The following is a 16,851-nucleotide window of genomic DNA, read 5'->3' on the forward strand; positions in this document are numbered from 1 at the left end:
AAATCACTAGGATTTGGGGTATTGTATGTTCTGCAAATGGAGCCCAAAGGATCCCCCACATGGGCTGCTGGGGTGGGGGGGATACTGTTGAACTTCTCTTCCCAATTCTGAATGAAAAGTTTGTTCCCTTCATCAGCTGTCTGTGGGGCGACGTCTAGAAAAACTGGGCTTTGTTATTATATAAGGTGTAAATATGACTTAAGAGTTAAGGCCTTTGCTTTCAACACAGGCCATCTTTTCAGTAGGAAGGGCAGGTAGCCCTGGCCTGGAAGCCAGCGGATCTCTTTCCTTGCCTGTAAATCTGTTTCCTGGTGGTTTCTCTGTCATCTTTCATCATAAGCTGCTTAACTCCAGTTGGTCCCACGGTTCCCTCTGTAGCTCTCTGGTCTATGACCCTGGATGGGATTCCTCCAGATACCTCATTGCTCGAGCACCAACTCAGAAGAGGTCTCTGTGGAAGGTGGACGGCAGACCCTCATGCCTGACCACCCTCCCCCACTGCTGCTGTGTCCTAGAACAGAGTCCCCAGCAAAGGACAACAAACATGCACCCCATTAGTCTGTGGAAGCAGATGTCTGAGACACTCCCTTGGGCAAAAAGCCGCCACAGATAACAGCTCCTTCACCACTCGGGAGACACCCTCCTTCCGTTGAAAAGTAATGACGCTACATTGAAACAGCTCCCGGTCCTGCTCTGAATTAATTCTCAGTGTGTCTGTGGCGCAGAGACCCAGACACAGAAAACAAATACAGTAGCCAAGAGGCTTTCCAGACCCTGCCTGCAATCTTTCTGAATTTGTCCCACTTTGGGGACGTGTCTCTGTGCAAATGTTCTCTTGGTTTCATCTCACAAACCCCAGTAGATAACAAGGGGTTCCTAAATTTACTGAAGAAAACCAGAAAGTTGGGGGGGGGGGGGAGAAGCTGTCTACCAAGCTTCAGCAACCATAGGTAGCAGAGAGGGATTTACTTAATCATCTGCAGCTTCTCAAGAAGTTTTGAGGATGACTCAGGGACACAGAGATGGTCTTCCCAGGAGTCTTGGAAGTGCCTGCCGCATTTGACCCTCAACTTTCCTCTAATCCCAGGGCAGCCAGCTCCCCTGGGGATTCTGGGGTATCATCTTTAGAAGGGCTGGGGTAACTTGAGTCCATTGGAGCCTGTCTATAACCCTGTCGTGCAGAAGGCTGAGGCAGGATTGTGACTTCAAGGTCAGCCTAGGCGACATTAGTAAGACCTTAGCTAAAAATCAAAGCAAAACAAAGACTAGGACAGTGGGGTATGGTGACAGTACATATATGTGCTCACTCAAGGCTGGGCAGGAGGGTTATGACTTCAAGCCTGGACTACATGAGACCCTGAAGAAGAAAAGGAGCAGAAGAAGGAGGAAGGGAAGGATAAGAGGAGGAGGAGGCTGGAGCATAGACTTAGGTTTCTTCCTGCTCTGAAATGTCAAACTACAAACTGTTCCTTTGTCTCTAACTCCAGAGTGAGGCTGAAGAGTGGGAACAGGGGCCCTGCCATGCAACCTGCTGAGCCTATAGTCCCTATGGGAAAGGGAAATCCAAACAGTGAATCTTCTCCGGCTCCAAGGGCGATCCACCCCTATTCCTGACCCACAACCTATAACAAGGACAGACTCCAGAAGCAAGATTCACAGACGGACATCCATCTTGGGTCTTTTTTGGAAAATCCTAACCCTGGAATGTGAAAATACGCTGCAGTCATGTGGAACTGTAAACAAACACCCACCACAGGTGAAATTAACCATGGGCTGCTGCGGTTGAAAATGCTCCCAAGCCCCCATTTGTATCTGTGCCAAGAGTTTTAAGTAGACAGTGGTACCCTGTAACCTCACACTCAATGTCTTAATATTCATCAGTAAACAAAGCCACAGCCATAGTGAGGAAAATGTGTATTTCACAGTCATTATAAAAGTACATATATTCAATGGTGGTGACATAAACATAGTCCTTACTTATGACCAAACCGTATGACTAAAATAGACTCTTCCTCCTGGACTTCACATGGTGACAGATCGGCCATTCTCATCAGTAGCCACAGGCAAAGACTCATTCATGAAGGACAGTCACGGGTCAGACAGACAATACACTCTGCACTTAATAAAAGGATAGTCAGGTTTTCCATATAAATATAATAAAACAATAGAGAATTTAACATTTCTTCTTTCACTTGTTTTCCAAAGCCTTGTCTGTCAGGTGTTTATGTGTACCCCAAAAATACATCTGGTCCCCCCTCCTGCTCTCATTTGCTTCTCAGTGGGTTCACTACCACCTGAGTTCAGAGTCCGTTACCAGTGGCAACGCAGGCAGCTAGCCGTACAGCTGACGATGTTTGCGACACATTTGGAGGACGGAAAACCCTTTCTCCATGAGCTAACACCAATCCAGGCACACATCGTGTGGGGAAAAGAGAGGGGGCTACAAGAAAGGGGCGGGCACAGCCACAGGTACACCTTCTACAGGCTCGCAGAACCAGATGCCTACAGTTAGCAGTTATCTTTTTAAAGGACCCTTCACCCATCAAAACTCAAGCACATCACCTCAAATAGAGTGTCTGTAGATGATTCTCTCTGTTTAAAGAGTTCTATTTTCGACGGTAGGTCCTGGAAGCTGAACTGAAGCCATGCTGAAGACCACCAACTTCTGGGAGAAAAGGTTGGCCTCCTCCTAATGGGCCCTCTGGCAGAAGTCAGTCTCTCCCTAGGATTTAAGTAGTCCAGATCTTACCAAATTCAGCCAAGACTACAGCATCTTTCTTCCAGGGTCAGCCAAATACATGTTCTCTTCTTGTCCAGTCAGAGCTGAGTGAGGCCGAAGGAAGCCACCGCCGGTAAACCAGAGACAGTTGATGCTGTGACTCATCCCTCATCTGCAAAGGCTGGCTTTGCGATTTCACAGACATTTGCCCACTTTAGAACCAATGGACCAAGAGGATGAACCTGGCTTCACAGCATCGGCTATGGTCTCTGATCGCATCTGAAACAGCCAAGGATTGAAGAGTCTGGGCTGCTCTGTAACTCATCTCCTAAACTAGCTGTGGTCCAACCTGTGCCAAGTCTCCCCCTCCCGTCAGCGGTATTCACTGTCCTCTGCTAAGTACCAGGGCCCAGGATCCACACGGAGACAGCCCTTCATTGAGTGCCAGCTGGACATGGTCAGACAACACCGGGTTCCACAAAAGACACACAAGGTGGGACAGTCACAAAACCGGATATGTATCTTTGGTTCAATCCTGGAGGGCAAGGTGCAGAATACAGGGTGCACTGAAAGCCTGTTTGGGGGACAGAGTTTTCCCTGGGGATGAACCCGTCCGCTAGCCTGCTCCCAGCTCCCAGCAGAACAGCTAAGTTCTAACCTCGGCAGCAGAACAGCACGGGAAATTCTTCCTTCTTGCCGTCTCAACTCTGCCTTAAGAATCCTTTCTCTTTCTCCAGAACCATATGGAGCTAAGTTCTACGCCTTCTGCTGCTGCCACAGTATAAACACAGGACGGCTAGGCTGCCATCCCTCAGGCAGGCGGGCTGCTGTGGTCCATGCCCCCCCCCCCACCATTCAAGCCAGCTTTTTGGTCATCAAAGCTGCAGCCTCTCAGAAAAGAAAGGAAAAACAAAAAACAAAACAAAACAAAAAACCATAAATTTGGTAAAGCCACTTTCCATCCTGCCACTTAGTTAAAAAAAAAAAAAGTTGCTACTTTGAGCCAGATACAGGGGTATACACTTGTCATCCCAGCGCTCTGGAGGCTGAGGCAGGAGGATTGTGAGTTTTAAGCCAGCCTGGGCTACTTAATGAGACCCTCCTTTGTCTTAAAAAAAAGTTACTTAAATCTAATGACTTCATATAAAGAAAGTTCTCTTCGGACAAGTTCATTCAATCCTCAACAAGTTTCAACCAAAAATAAAGAAAAGGGTGGGGGTGAGGAGAAAGAGAAAAAGAAAACTCTGTTACACCGTTGCGCAGGAATGGGCATTTGCTTGGGTCTTCACTTTCCTCCTGGGTTCTTGCTGCTGGGTTCCATCTCTGTCTGAGGCACCGTACCATCGTCCTCTGGGTCCAGCGCTGTGACTAACCACTCTGCTTTCCTGCCCCAAAATTAGGGGGCTGGGTGAACATCCTTACAGTGAATGGTGTGGTCCCTGTGAGACTGTCCCTGACCACTGAACAGAGCAGTCTGTGGGAGGCAAGCCTACAGCAGAGGGAGGGGCGGCCTGGTACCAGCCTGGAAATCTGAGTGGGTCCGCAGATGGAGGTGTGGTTTTTAGCTCAGAGCCCACTGTGGATACTGGAGAGGGCTCAGTGATTGGTGGTAGCAAAGAGAACCTCAGGCTGGGATGTGTGACTCCCACACCCCCCACCCCATCCCCACCCCCACCCATGGCCCCCAGAGTCTCAGCATCTCTGAGGGTCCCTAAGTGAATGTGTGGACTTTTGAGTCAGTGGATTTTAGCTGATGTGAGCGTGGGACATCGTGTGGCAGGAATAAAACAATAAAGGATGCTCCCATGAGGCTGTTCACTCATGCCCTGATGCATGTGTGAAGTTCCGTCCCGTGGCTGTCCTCACAGAGACCCAGAATCTTGCCATCCCAGGTTAACATTGGCCCTTGACACCGTCGGCCATGTCAAAAGAGAGGCTGGAGGGGGCTGAGGGCTGCAGAGGAGACATGCTGGCCTCCAGGGACCTCTCTGAGGAAGGTTGCAGGCTCTGGTGCCGCTTCCTGAGCATCTGTCCAATGCCCATCATGGGGAACCTTCCCCTGCTTTTCACACAGTTGGGGCTTCCCAGGGGCTGCATGACGCCATTGCTGGGAACCGGAGGTGGTGAGCGCACACCCTCCTCTTTCGGGGGGCTGTTCTTTTCTTCGTGGGTAAAAGAGACCAGCGTGGAGTGCAGAGGAGTTTGGAGAGGTGACGTGCTTCCAGACAGCAGCCCCGGGGACAGTGTCCTCTCACTAGAATTCCTCCGTGCCGAGCTCACAGGTGAGCTGAGGATCCTATAATGGTGGGAAGGGGACAGCAGTTCTATGTGGTCCTCTCGATCCACAGACTCGAAGGAGCGGACCATATCCAGCAGCAGGGGCTCTTCCTTGGGGAGGATGCTGGCACTTCCTGGGCCTGGCTGGTGTGGCTCTAGTTTCTTTACAATCCTTGGTGTCCTGGGAGGTGGGACGGGGATAAATTCCATGGAAGAAGAAGCCACGCAATTGGAATCAGAGGTTTTTCGGAAAAGATTGCGGCAGCCGAAGGAATCTACGTACCAAGGAAACAAGACCGTGAAAATAGGTTCGGGACAAGCACACACAGTGATTGTGCTCTTACTGCATTTGCCCCTTACACTCTGACAACCCCATTGCACCTGCAGCTCCACCAACGTGGCCATTCTAGGAACATGCATAGTCTCATACAATATCTGCACTTTGAAGACTGGCTCATTCCCTTAGTGCCCAAGCTCCCAGGATCATTCTGGCTGTAGGTAACCCTCCTTTATCAAGGCTCCCTAGTGGCTTTAAAAATCAAGGCAGCCTCATCAACTCCAAAAAGAAACTATGTAGCAAAGGCAGCTAGCCAATGGCCAGACATTCCATCTCGAGTTGGCATTGACCAGCATCCGGGTTTGTAAACTCTACCAGGAAAGAGAGGGAAACCCCCCAGAGGTTTGACACATGGGGGGAAAGAAGAGGCTTGACGCATGGGGGGAAAGAAAGCCAAGTTCATGAGGAATAAGCTACATCTCAGGGTCTTTTCACTGAGTAATGTTTTATGGCCCAGCTGCAGAAGCAAGCTGCTGCCCAGTGGGAGTGACTTCGGGAGCAGCCGAGGGCTCGGAGAATCCTCCCTCTCCACATAAATAAATACTCAGACACGGAAATAAATCTCCTCAGGCAGCAGATGCCTGGGATGCGACAGCAGGAAGAAGAAGGATTTCATTAATGGCTAATCTTGTTGGTGATCGGCTGGTGCATGCGCGTTGCCTTCCTTCCTCGGTCTGCTATGCTCTGTGCACCAAAACAGGCCGCTTTGAGAAATGAAGGGATAGAAGCTGCCACCCCAGAGTCTCCCTAAGCAAACAACCAAGTCTGAGTTAAACTCAGGGGACCAGGATCAGATGTGTTGACCTCTATAAATAAAAAATAAAACCTCTGCAACCAACCTGTATAAAGAGAGTACCCCTGCCTCAAGATTCAACGTTAGGACCCCCCACCCCCACCCCGCTTCCCTGCTCCCTCCCAGGGGTATTTCTCTCATGGATCTCAAACCTGTGTCATCAGGAATGATCACATGGATCAGTTATCAATAGTGGAATGGATTCTGAATCAGGACACGGTGGATTTATTTAGTAACTCTAACAGACAGTGGTTATCACAACGAAGAGACTCAAGGAAGACCTCTGGTCCACAACAAACAGCAGAGCTGGGACTTGAACTTGGGTCGGAAAATCCTACCACACCACTCCAGAGCCCAGACACACACACACGCTTGAATGCCTCATGGGGCCATGTTTCTGAGAATAGTCCCAGCATCCAACTTTGCCTCCGCCTTCTGCTCTTACCAATCTGTCCCCTTGATTCTTGTAATCTGGTGTACTCACCCCAGCCCCAGAATGCAGCGTGTGCCGGTCTCTCAGGTTGTACATCTTCCTCTATTCCCACATCCTGATACCTTATGCCCTGGCCTCTAGTCCCATAATGCCATGCGTGCAAACTGCTGCTCCTGTGTGCCACAGACTGTCCGGCTCTCATACCACAATTATCTATCTGATCACAGTCTCTACAGTACCACGTAGCAGACTCTGCTCCTACAACACTAATTTCCGTTCTAATTTCTGCCTCTGTAATTCCTTATACTGCAACTCTTCTTCCACAGCCCCAAGCACGCTGCGGACTTACTGCCACATCTCTGCGTCATTGCCTTCAACACCATGTCCCTGCAGTACATATCCTCCCATCTCTGTTTTCATCACACCACGTGCCCACCTCTGTCTTCTCAAGTCCTGCATAGGTGGTCCAGCCCGCTGCTTGGCCTGAGTCCCTTAGCCTTAGATGTACCAATGGTGACTTTCCAGAGGCCTGGTCACCTCTGTGGAGCCCACACAGCCACCAGCAGTGAGCAGGGCAGTGGAGCTGACCCACCTTTGTCGGGGAAGCCCGACTTGGAGGCCTTCCGGTCTTTAAGCAGGGCTTTGGTGTTCTGCATCTGTGTGATAAGTGAGGGCGACGGTTGTTTGTGAGAAGGCAGGCTCTTGTCCAACTTCTTAGAAAACGGACGATGAAGAAAATCAGTTCTTTTTTCTTGTTCTTTGGGCTTTTTATCCTTCAAAACAAAGTGGGCATACATATTCAGACACCGGCAAGAATGAATACACTCGAGGACTCATCTCTGAAAAGGTCGTCCAAAGAGATGAGAGGAACTTATCTTGTTGTATGCTTACCAGTGTGAACTGAAGGGAAAGCTGAGGTCTAACCCATGCTCCAAGGGGTCAGCTCCCTCTGTCCAGGAGCAGTAAACCTGGACTCTCTCTAGCTCACTTACACTGCACTGTGTCGATATGTTCCAGAGCAGTCAAAGCCGCACTATGTGATCTGGTATTTGGGAAAAATCTGAAGGAATGAAGGAGCCAACAATTCACACTTTTAAAAACCGACTGTGTGTATCTGAAGTGTTACCACGGCTGGGCATGGTGATACAGACCTATAATTGAATTATTCTGAGGCTGAGCAAGGAGGGTTTCAGATTCCAGGCCAGCCTGACCTGCACAGTAAGACCTGGCTGGGGTTAATCTTGACCTGCAACTTGACTGGGTTGAGCAGCATATAGGGGCTTTAAAAAGCCTACTCCTGGGGTGTCTCTAAGGGTAAATCCTGAGGCCCTTAGCTCGTGGGTGTGCTGATCTTATTTGTGCATCTGTTGATGGCCTCAAAATTCGAATGGACGGTTAGAAAAGAGGTGAAATTTAGGAAGGCAGGGCTTGGTTGAGAGACAGGCCTGAGTGTGGGTTGCTGGCTGCTACATTTTGCCTTGGCCTCTTTCCTAACACTCTGTTTGCTTCCATCTGCAATGATATAACCAACTATGTTCTGACCTTACCCCTATTGTCTGAAACTTGTGAAACCAGAGCAAAATAAATTGTCCTATAAGTTGGTATTTTTCCAGATAGATAGCACAGCAATAAAAAATTTCAAAAAGACCATGTCTCAAAATACTAAATTCATTCATCCATCTATCCACCTATCCACTCATCCATCCACCATCCATCTATCCATCCATCTACCATCCATCCATCCATCTACCATCCATCCATCCATCCACCATCCATCTATCCATCTATTCATCCATCCATCCACCATCCATCCATCCATCCATCTGACCATTTATCACCAAGTGGTACCCTGAGATCCTAACTGCAATGAAAACATGGCAAACACAGAGATAGCTGCTTTCATTTAACATGAGACTTAGCATGCTTAGTCTAAACCCTACAGAGCCAGAGAAGACCCGGTGAGTTTCTAACCCTTTCTACCATCTACACATGGGAGCATTTATGTATAGATCTAAAACTCGCATAGATATTGGCAATGTTTTTTGAGCTGTAGATTTTATCTCTATAGAACCAGATCCTAATCCTTCTAACAGGAGTGGACTTGACTGATTTGCCTTCAACCCCAGAGCCTCTGGCACAGAGCCAGGTACTTAGAACCAGCATTAGAAGCAGCTATTGAGAGGGAGAAGGGGTCAGTGGAAACTGAACTGATTAAAATTAATTGACTTCAAGTTTCTGGGAACAGTGGAGCCACTAAGCAACTGCAGGAGAAGAAATCCTTTCCCTGGCCCTGACAACAACACTGATATTTACTGTTAAACACAGGAAGGCATCCCTGGCCTCGCCCTGGCTGAGGGGAAGGCAGCTTTCCACATTTTTCCCCCTTAAGTTGAAGAGGCTTTGCAGTTTGAGGGAGCTCATCAATTTTTCATTTATGCGCTGAAGAGCTTTGCAAGGAAGTGTCTCTTTGGACTTTCACCAAAGTGCCCTTCCCAACAAGGATGCCCAGTGCCTTTGCAGAGAGCTTGTTACAAGCGGGTCACCGATGGAAAAGAATGGCTGGGGGGGGGGTTTCTGGGAAATATAACCCTTAACCAGTAAGAGGGTGAGATGTAAGGAGAGTGGCTCACACAGCTACTACTTGCTCCTTCCTCAGATGCCATTACTGAGGTTCCAGGGAGCCTGGGATGAAGGACAAGACTGGGATAGTTCAGTGATTCCTCCTGAACAAACTGAAAACTTGATTATTCACAGCCCTCATCAGTACTGCATGGTCAGGGGTAGCGTCAGCCGGTGGCAGCTAGAGGAGACGTAGTTACCATAGGAGCAGCCTCCGGATAAATAAACCTCAGCTATACTTCCAAACACGCAGTCCCTTCCACCACATTGTGATGCAGTAAGAGGTCCTCCCTCCCCAGACACTGGCATCAAGTCCTTGGACTTCCAGCAGCCAGAAATGTAAGATATTAACCTCAGTTGTTCATAAATTGTCCGGTCTCAGGCATTCTGTTTTAACAACAGAAAATGCAGTGACATCCAAAATGCTAGGAGGTATGTTCCAAGTGACCATGGGAAGGTAAGCAGGAGATAATCACAGGTCTCTACTGTTCTCTGCTCACAAAGGGTTCATGGTCTACCTTCTCTAAAGCAAAGGAAAACAAGCTCTTATAGCAAATGTACAGACAGACAGAAACACACACATAGAACCACATACATAGACATAGATAGAACAACACACAGACAGAACACACACATACACAGATAAACAGACAGAGCCACAAAGATACACACACAAATAGGCACAGATGAACTCAAACAGACACACAGGCAGACGACACACCACACACCACACACCACACACACACACAGAGAGAGAGAGAGAGAGAGAGAGAGAGAGAGAGAGAGAGAGCAAAGGCCCCTTCAGGCTGCTATGTACCCCCAGGCACAGGAGGGCAGCCAGCAGCTCTAGGAATCTACTGTAGGGACCTACTGTAGGGATCTACTGTAGGGATCTACTGTAGGGACCTACTGTAGGGATCTACTGTAGGGACCTACTGTAGGGATCTACTGTAGGGACCTACTGTAGGGATCTACTGTAGGGACCTACTGTGGCTTCTTTCCTGCCTTTGGGGGGGGGTTCAATGGTTTAAGAATCAGGTTATAAAAGCTCCAGTGCCAGTCTCACTACAGACTGAACTTAGTAGAAGCAGGAAGTAGATAAGATGTGAGCGTCTGCTGGAGAGGGAAGACAAGGCTAGGTAAGAACAAGTTTTCCTGTGCTCAAGGGAGGGATACTTGGCAATGAGGAGAGGGCCTCATTGCGAGAAAGGAAAACTCCAGGTGTCCCTGCTAAGGCCAACCTTGTTGGAGTTGTACCCCAACAAGTCTCCCAGCCCCTCAGAACATACATCTCCATAGAGATTTCATAGTAACTTTTCAGGGAGCAGTCAAGAGCTCGGTTCTCAACACTCCATGAAAGGGGTAAATCTTGGGACAGTTCATGCAGTTTAGTGGTCCAAAGAAAATGTGTTTATTTAGCCAGCTGATCCTCGGCCCCAAACACGTGGCAATCATCACAGTTAGACCTTTTCATTTTCCTATTTTCTCTGAAAGAAGTCCCCTAGGGAGCAGCATGCTAACAATGTAACAGGAGTAATTTTCAGAGGATAAAGAGATGGTACTCTGCCTTCTGAGGACATGTGCCCCACACACCAGAGCTGAGACTGGCAGGAAACTGCTTTCCCTGATTCTTCTTGGGCAAGGTCCCCGGGCATCACTGAGGGCTCTTGACTCTAAGCACTTTTCCGTTTTAACCCACAGGAGAGTTTTATATCACCAAATCAGACCAGAGAAGACCACATGAGGTAGATACAAGCAGCTTGTGTGTGTGTGTGTGTGTTTGTATGTGTATGTATGGTGTGTGTATGTATGGTGTGTACATGTGTGTGTGCATGTATGTATGTATGTGTGGTGTTTGTATGTATGTGTGTGTACATGTGTATGTGTTTGTATGTATGTATGTGTGGTGTTTGTGTATGTATGTGTGTGCATGTGTGTTTGTATGTGTGTATGTGTTTGTGCATGTGTGTTTGTATGCATTTATATGTGCATGTGTGTTTGTATGCATTTATATATGCATGTGTAGTGTGTTTGTATGTATGTGTATGTGTGTATGTGTATGTGTGTGTTTGTGTGTATGTGTATGTATATGTATGGTGTTGGTGTGTGTATTTGTATGTGTGTGTGTGTGTGTGTGTATATGTGTGTATGTATGTGTGTGTAGTCCCATGAGCAGACCAGATAGACATCAGTTGATATCACTTGCTGTTTTTAATCATGCTCTATTTTATTTACAGAATCAGAGTCTCTCATTGAGCTTGGAGAGCATAGATTTGACTAGGCTAACTAGCCGCAGGGTGGGTGGCTGAGTACTGAGTTTACAGGTGAGCCACTATGTTTGCCAGCTTTTATGTGGGCCTGGGGATCTGAATTCAAGTTCTTGAACTATAGCAATAGTACCTTGTCCATTGTTACAGCCCCACAGGCAGAATCTTGACCTCTGGCCCCCAATTATACCTACCAGAGACATGCAAAACAAATACAAAAGTTTTAACATGGACCCAGAAACGATGATTTACCATTCAGTGGAAGGAACCAATATCAACTGAGTGTTCAGAGACAGATGTAAATCCACTCCAGCAGCCAACCCGAGGGGGAGAGAGGCCTGTTCCTCAGACTCTAAGTCCTGAGCTCCAGAAAGCTGGGTCCTTTTAGATTCTCCCTTCCTGACTGTTCACAGAAGCATGGCAGTCACCAGTGAACGAACCTGAACCTTCTGAACCCTGCTCTCTGCAACTTGCTGAGACCATTAGCAACTACCATAGCCTCCAGGGAAGTGTATCCCCCATCTTTAACCAGAAGTGTGGGTCTTTCTCAGCTCTACAAGCATAAGCAAGAATCCATCTCGCGCCTGCATGCCGATCAGATTGGCAAATACTCTGTTCTAACAGGACAGACTTCCTATCACACCAGGCTGAAGGGGGAACTGCCTCTCAGGAAACTGACTTCTCTCTCACACCGAGGGTGAGCCCCAGTGGCTGAGGGCAGATGAAGACGCTCCCACTGGTGCATAAATTCTACCAAGTTAAGCTCACCAGGAGCTTGGCTGACAGCAGGAGCTCCACCTGGTTGTTTACAGCATCAGAGCGGGTTGCCCACCCCTCCCACCCAGATGGCCAATGTGCCTAGATGTCATTAACCAGTTGGTATTGGTTCCTTTGTGCTAGAGAAAGCCAGATTTGGCTGCAGAAAAAAAAAATAGCAACTTTAAGTGAGCTTATAAGAAGGGTGGGTTCATAAACCAAACCCTAGAGCCAGGAGTAAAAGACAGAGAAACATAGTCGGCTTTGCACAGTAGGCACCAAACCCATCTGATGACAAATCTGGTCAACTGTGGACCAGATTCTGTGCACCTTGATTTGGGATAAGGAAAGAAGGTTACAGAGGCTGGTTCGGGGGAGACTGGCTGGTACTCAGGATCACGTGAGAGTTAACTCCACGTGTCAGCTGGGCTTGAGTGTAGCCAACACCAGTAAATGCTGCTGCAAAGGGTATATTTAGGATCTTCAGCATCCCCATCAGCTCAGGGCAGTCGATGGTCCTCCTAATGTGTTAAGTCTCATCCAATCAGCTGAAAGCCTTAAAAAAAGAACAACCAACCAGACTTGGAGCACTGGCTTTGTGCCTTGATGTGCGTGCTACCCAAGCACCAGGACCCGAGTTTGGACATTGGCGCTTGTGTGACAAGCCCAGTGTGGTCATATGCATACCTGTAACCCTGGTATTTTGGAAGTGCCAAGACAAGAATATTCCTGGGGCTTTCAGCCTATCGGAAAAAACAGATAGCGGCTCAGGAAGAGAACCTGCCTCAGAAGAGTAAGGAACAAAGTGGTAGACAAAGACACCCAGTGCACTCTTCTGGTCTCCTTAGCCACACACGTGCATGCACAAACACCGCACACACACACAAGAACTTAAAAAATGGTTCTTTCTATTTGTCGGTTTATCTTCCTTTCTACCACATCTCTATTTTCAAATATGCATGCAAGTGAGAGAATACATGTCTCTGCAGAGCCTGCTAACCCATCGGAATCTCCAGCTTCTTACCTGCACAGCATGGAATTCAAAGTCCCTCGTCCAGGTATCCAGGGAAGCCTGTGAAGAACACCAGTTCTTGTCAGTTCAAGAAGCTATGTCTATCCCTTCCTCCCGGAACTCTACCCCCAGGGCTCCCCTGACAGGAAATTAATCATTTCAGCATTCCAAGGAAGGAATCAACTTGAACTACAGTGTGAGAAGGGAGCAGGTATCCTGATACACATGCAGAGATCTTTGAGGCAAAGTTATTAAACGGCAAAGTTAGAAGGGAGGGGTGTTTCCCGACAAAGAAGCGGTTCAGCCCGTCTCTCCAACAGTGAAAACACCCACATCAAGAACCGGATCCTACCGAACACCTGAGAGACTCTCCTCAGACTTTTTCCCAGATCAAACTCTTTCTAATTTATTAATTAAATTTTGCTTGTTAACTATGTGTATGGAGTCCGTGGGATGTGTGTGTAGGGTTGGATCTTTCCTTCCACCATGTGGGTTCTAAGGAGCAAACTAGGTCCTCTAGGGGCCTTTACCACATATCTGGCTGGCTTTTCTTCCAGCCTCTCTGTTTCCAATGAAGCTACCATTCTAATAACCAGAAGCACAAAGTGCTTGATCTGACTCCGTGCTTTCTTTTCTCTTTTTTATTAAAAAAAAAATACATAGTAGTTTGAGCATTTTTTCCTCTTCCCTAGCTCCTCCCAGATCCTATCCAGCAGACAATCTTGTGTTCTTTCTCTTCCTCTTAAAAAAAATCAAATCAAAAACAAACAAACAACAACAAAAGCCACAGAGTTCATCTTGTGTTGTAACATTCCATTGGAGAAAACAGATTTTTCCTTTGGCAGCAGATATCAACTGCAAATAGCTCCTTGGCCATTCTTTATTTTTATGCGTTTGTACATGTGTGTCTGTATGAGTTCATATGCACCGTGCAGGTGCCCATGGAGGACAGAAGACAGCTTCAGACTCTTTGAAACTTGGGTTACAGGCTGTTGTGTGCCTCTGTGTGGATGCTGGGAACAGCAGCATGGTCCTCCACAAGAGCAGTCAGTGTTTTACTGATGAGCCATCTCTCCAGCCCCAAGTTATGGAGATTTTAAAATAAGCCATGAACTGAACATTTAATATTTACCTTTAAACTAGTGGTCCCCATAAGTTAACAATATCTCTAGAACCACAGAGTGTAATCTTGTTTTGAGTCAGGTATTTATAGCAAATAATTGAGTTTAATCAAGGTTATGGGGGGAACCCTTTCTGCAATATGGCTGGTGTCATCACAAGACTTTGGGCACAGGAATGCCTAAGAATGCCAAGGAGAACGATCAGCAGCAACCATCAAACACCAGAGAATGCCTTGGAGCAGTTTCCCTCTCCTAGCCCTCGGGAGGGACCAGCCCCAAGACATATTAACTGCTAGAAGCAAGAAGTCCAGCCTGAGATTTTACTTGTTACAACCACCAGGTCAGAAGAACCCCATCCCCTGGTGCCCCATGACCTCGACCTTGTCTGGAGAGACACCACCACCACCGCTTTCAGTTCATATTTTATAAATCAACATTATAAAAGAGATTTCAACAAATATGGTTTTGCACTATACCTACTTCTAAGATAGATTCTCTCTGTGTAGCCCTGGACAGCCTGAACTCACAGAGATCTACAGGACACTGCCTCCTAAAGTTTGTGTTTAAAAACCTTATATTTAGTCCATTTAAAGCCATTTTTAATAAGTAGTTTAAAAATGATGACTGTCCAATCTTCATCCCACTGGGCCCAGGGATCCTTTTGACACCACACATTGATTGGTGTTTCCAAGTGAGATGCATGTCTTAGCCCCCCCCCCTTTTTTGACTGTGTCCCTCTATGTAGTCCTGGCTGTCCTGGAACTCACATGTAGACATGCTGGCCTCCAATTCTCAGAGATTCTCCCTGCCTCTGCTTCTCAGGTACTGAGATATTAAAGACACGCTCCACCACACCTGACTGTATGTTCCAATGTTGTAAAGTAGCCTTTGTCTTTTTTACATGAAGAGGAAGAAGAATTCTTATAGCACGGTAATGCCCCAAGGGAAGCTTGGAAAACTCCGGCTTATTTGTCCTTTTTGGTGAAGAATAGAGATGAGGAACTAAAAGAAGTCACCCGCACACTGAAGGCACAGGACACAGCTTCATGATGTCCTAGGAGAATGTGGGCGTCCAGCCAACCCCTCCTCCCGCTCTGATAAACTCCAACCTCACACTCCGTTCCCTGTCCCCATCCACCCTCATTGTCTCCCCACCCCCTCCTTCCCATACCAGCCATTAGCAACTAGAGTGAAACCTGGGCCATCTAAGGCCTTCCTAGAACATTTTCTACCTGGCCCCATTCCACTCTCTAGGTTCCCACAGAGATGAGTGGGGCATCTGGTAAATAGCCTGTGATTCAATTAGCACGAGTAATACTGCACACTGGAGAAACAAATAGATCATAGAAAAGTGAGATGCCGTTTGCCCATTAGTGCTCCTATTTAAATCCTAACTGTTCAATATTTCAACAAATGTTTAAAACGTTCGCCATGTGTTCTCTCGCCAAGTGGAAATAACCGTCAGAGAAAAAGAGTCTGAATGAGAGATGGGGCTCTTTCCCATCAGGACTCTGGCTCTTACAGACACAGCCGCAGAAGACTTAGGTACCAGAGAGGCACAGAAAAAAAAGATGGGCATGAGCAAGAAGGACTGGGGGACACTCAGGGTACATGCACTTTTCATTTAATTGAATGCATACCTAGAAGTGAATTTTGCATGCTCCAGACTCCTACAGGGTGACCAGTCTCACTGCAAGTGATAGCAAGAGGCCTTTCCCAACCATCTAGTGATAGTGTCCCTTGCTTAGGCAGTGAACTAAGGGTTCCTCCTGGACTGTTCAATCTCTTCTGTTCTTGCCTCTGTTCATTCCATTTCTGACACACAGCAAGGGCCGTTTCATTCTGTCCTTTGTTCACTTAGCAAATATTTACAGAGTACTTCCACCATGCTGGGAAGCATGCAGGCTCCTGGGATGTTAACATAGTCCTTGCTTTTGTAGAACTCATGGACCAAACCAGTAGAGTCATTTGTTCACTAGGTGATTCCCTCAAACAAATGAGAGAGTGCTGGGCGCATCCCTGTACAAAAGAAAGCTATACGACCACTGTGTTGTCGAGAACAGGGACAGGGGGGCAGATATCAGGAAAAGGCAAGGGTCCTGGGGAGCTGGCCATACCTTCATATTTGAAGATACATAGGCACTGACTGAGCAAAGAAAGTGGGGAGAAATCCAGGAAGAATGAATAGGGTAGGCACAACCCTGGCAGATTGTAATAAAAACACACCTTTGAGGCCTGGGGAAGTGGGCACAAAGCAAGACTGGGTTTCTACTAGGTGTGAGGCCAAGGCATGAGACCAAAGCAAACCAAAGAATTCCTACATGGAGGCCATGTCATAGAGCCTCCAAAGGCTTCAAGGACAGTGACAAGCCCACACTGGCTACTATGTGGAGAAGAGAATGGTGAGTAGCAATGAGGGGACCAGGAGAACATGGCAGAGCCTCCAAGAGAAGAGGGACGGAGATTGGGAGCCAATGAAAGATGGGAAGCAGAGTAGAGGGTGTGAGGGGCTCATGA

General features: G+C 47.5%; 1 protein-coding gene across 1 annotated transcript in view; it reads right to left on the bottom strand.

The window, feature by feature from the left end:
* Positions 1–4,612: 4,612 nt before the first annotated feature.
* HUNK (hormonally up-regulated Neu-associated kinase) overlaps positions 4,613–16,851 on the bottom strand; it is a gene marked incomplete at both ends in the record, with an annotated part of 100,467 nt that continues 88,228 nt past the window's right edge. Inside the window, 3 exons of the mRNA XM_080919328.1 lie at positions 4,613–5,271; positions 7,152–7,332; positions 13,226–13,273. Of these exons, the coding sequence (XP_080775454.1) occupies positions 4,613–5,271; positions 7,152–7,332; positions 13,226–13,273 (888 nt within the window). The remainder of the gene's footprint in view (positions 5,272–7,151; positions 7,333–13,225; positions 13,274–16,851) is intronic.

Source organism: Micromys minutus, assembly GCF_963924665.1.
Source record: "Micromys minutus genome assembly, chromosome: 7".
Lineage (NCBI taxonomy): Eukaryota > Metazoa > Chordata > Mammalia > Rodentia > Muridae > Micromys > Micromys minutus.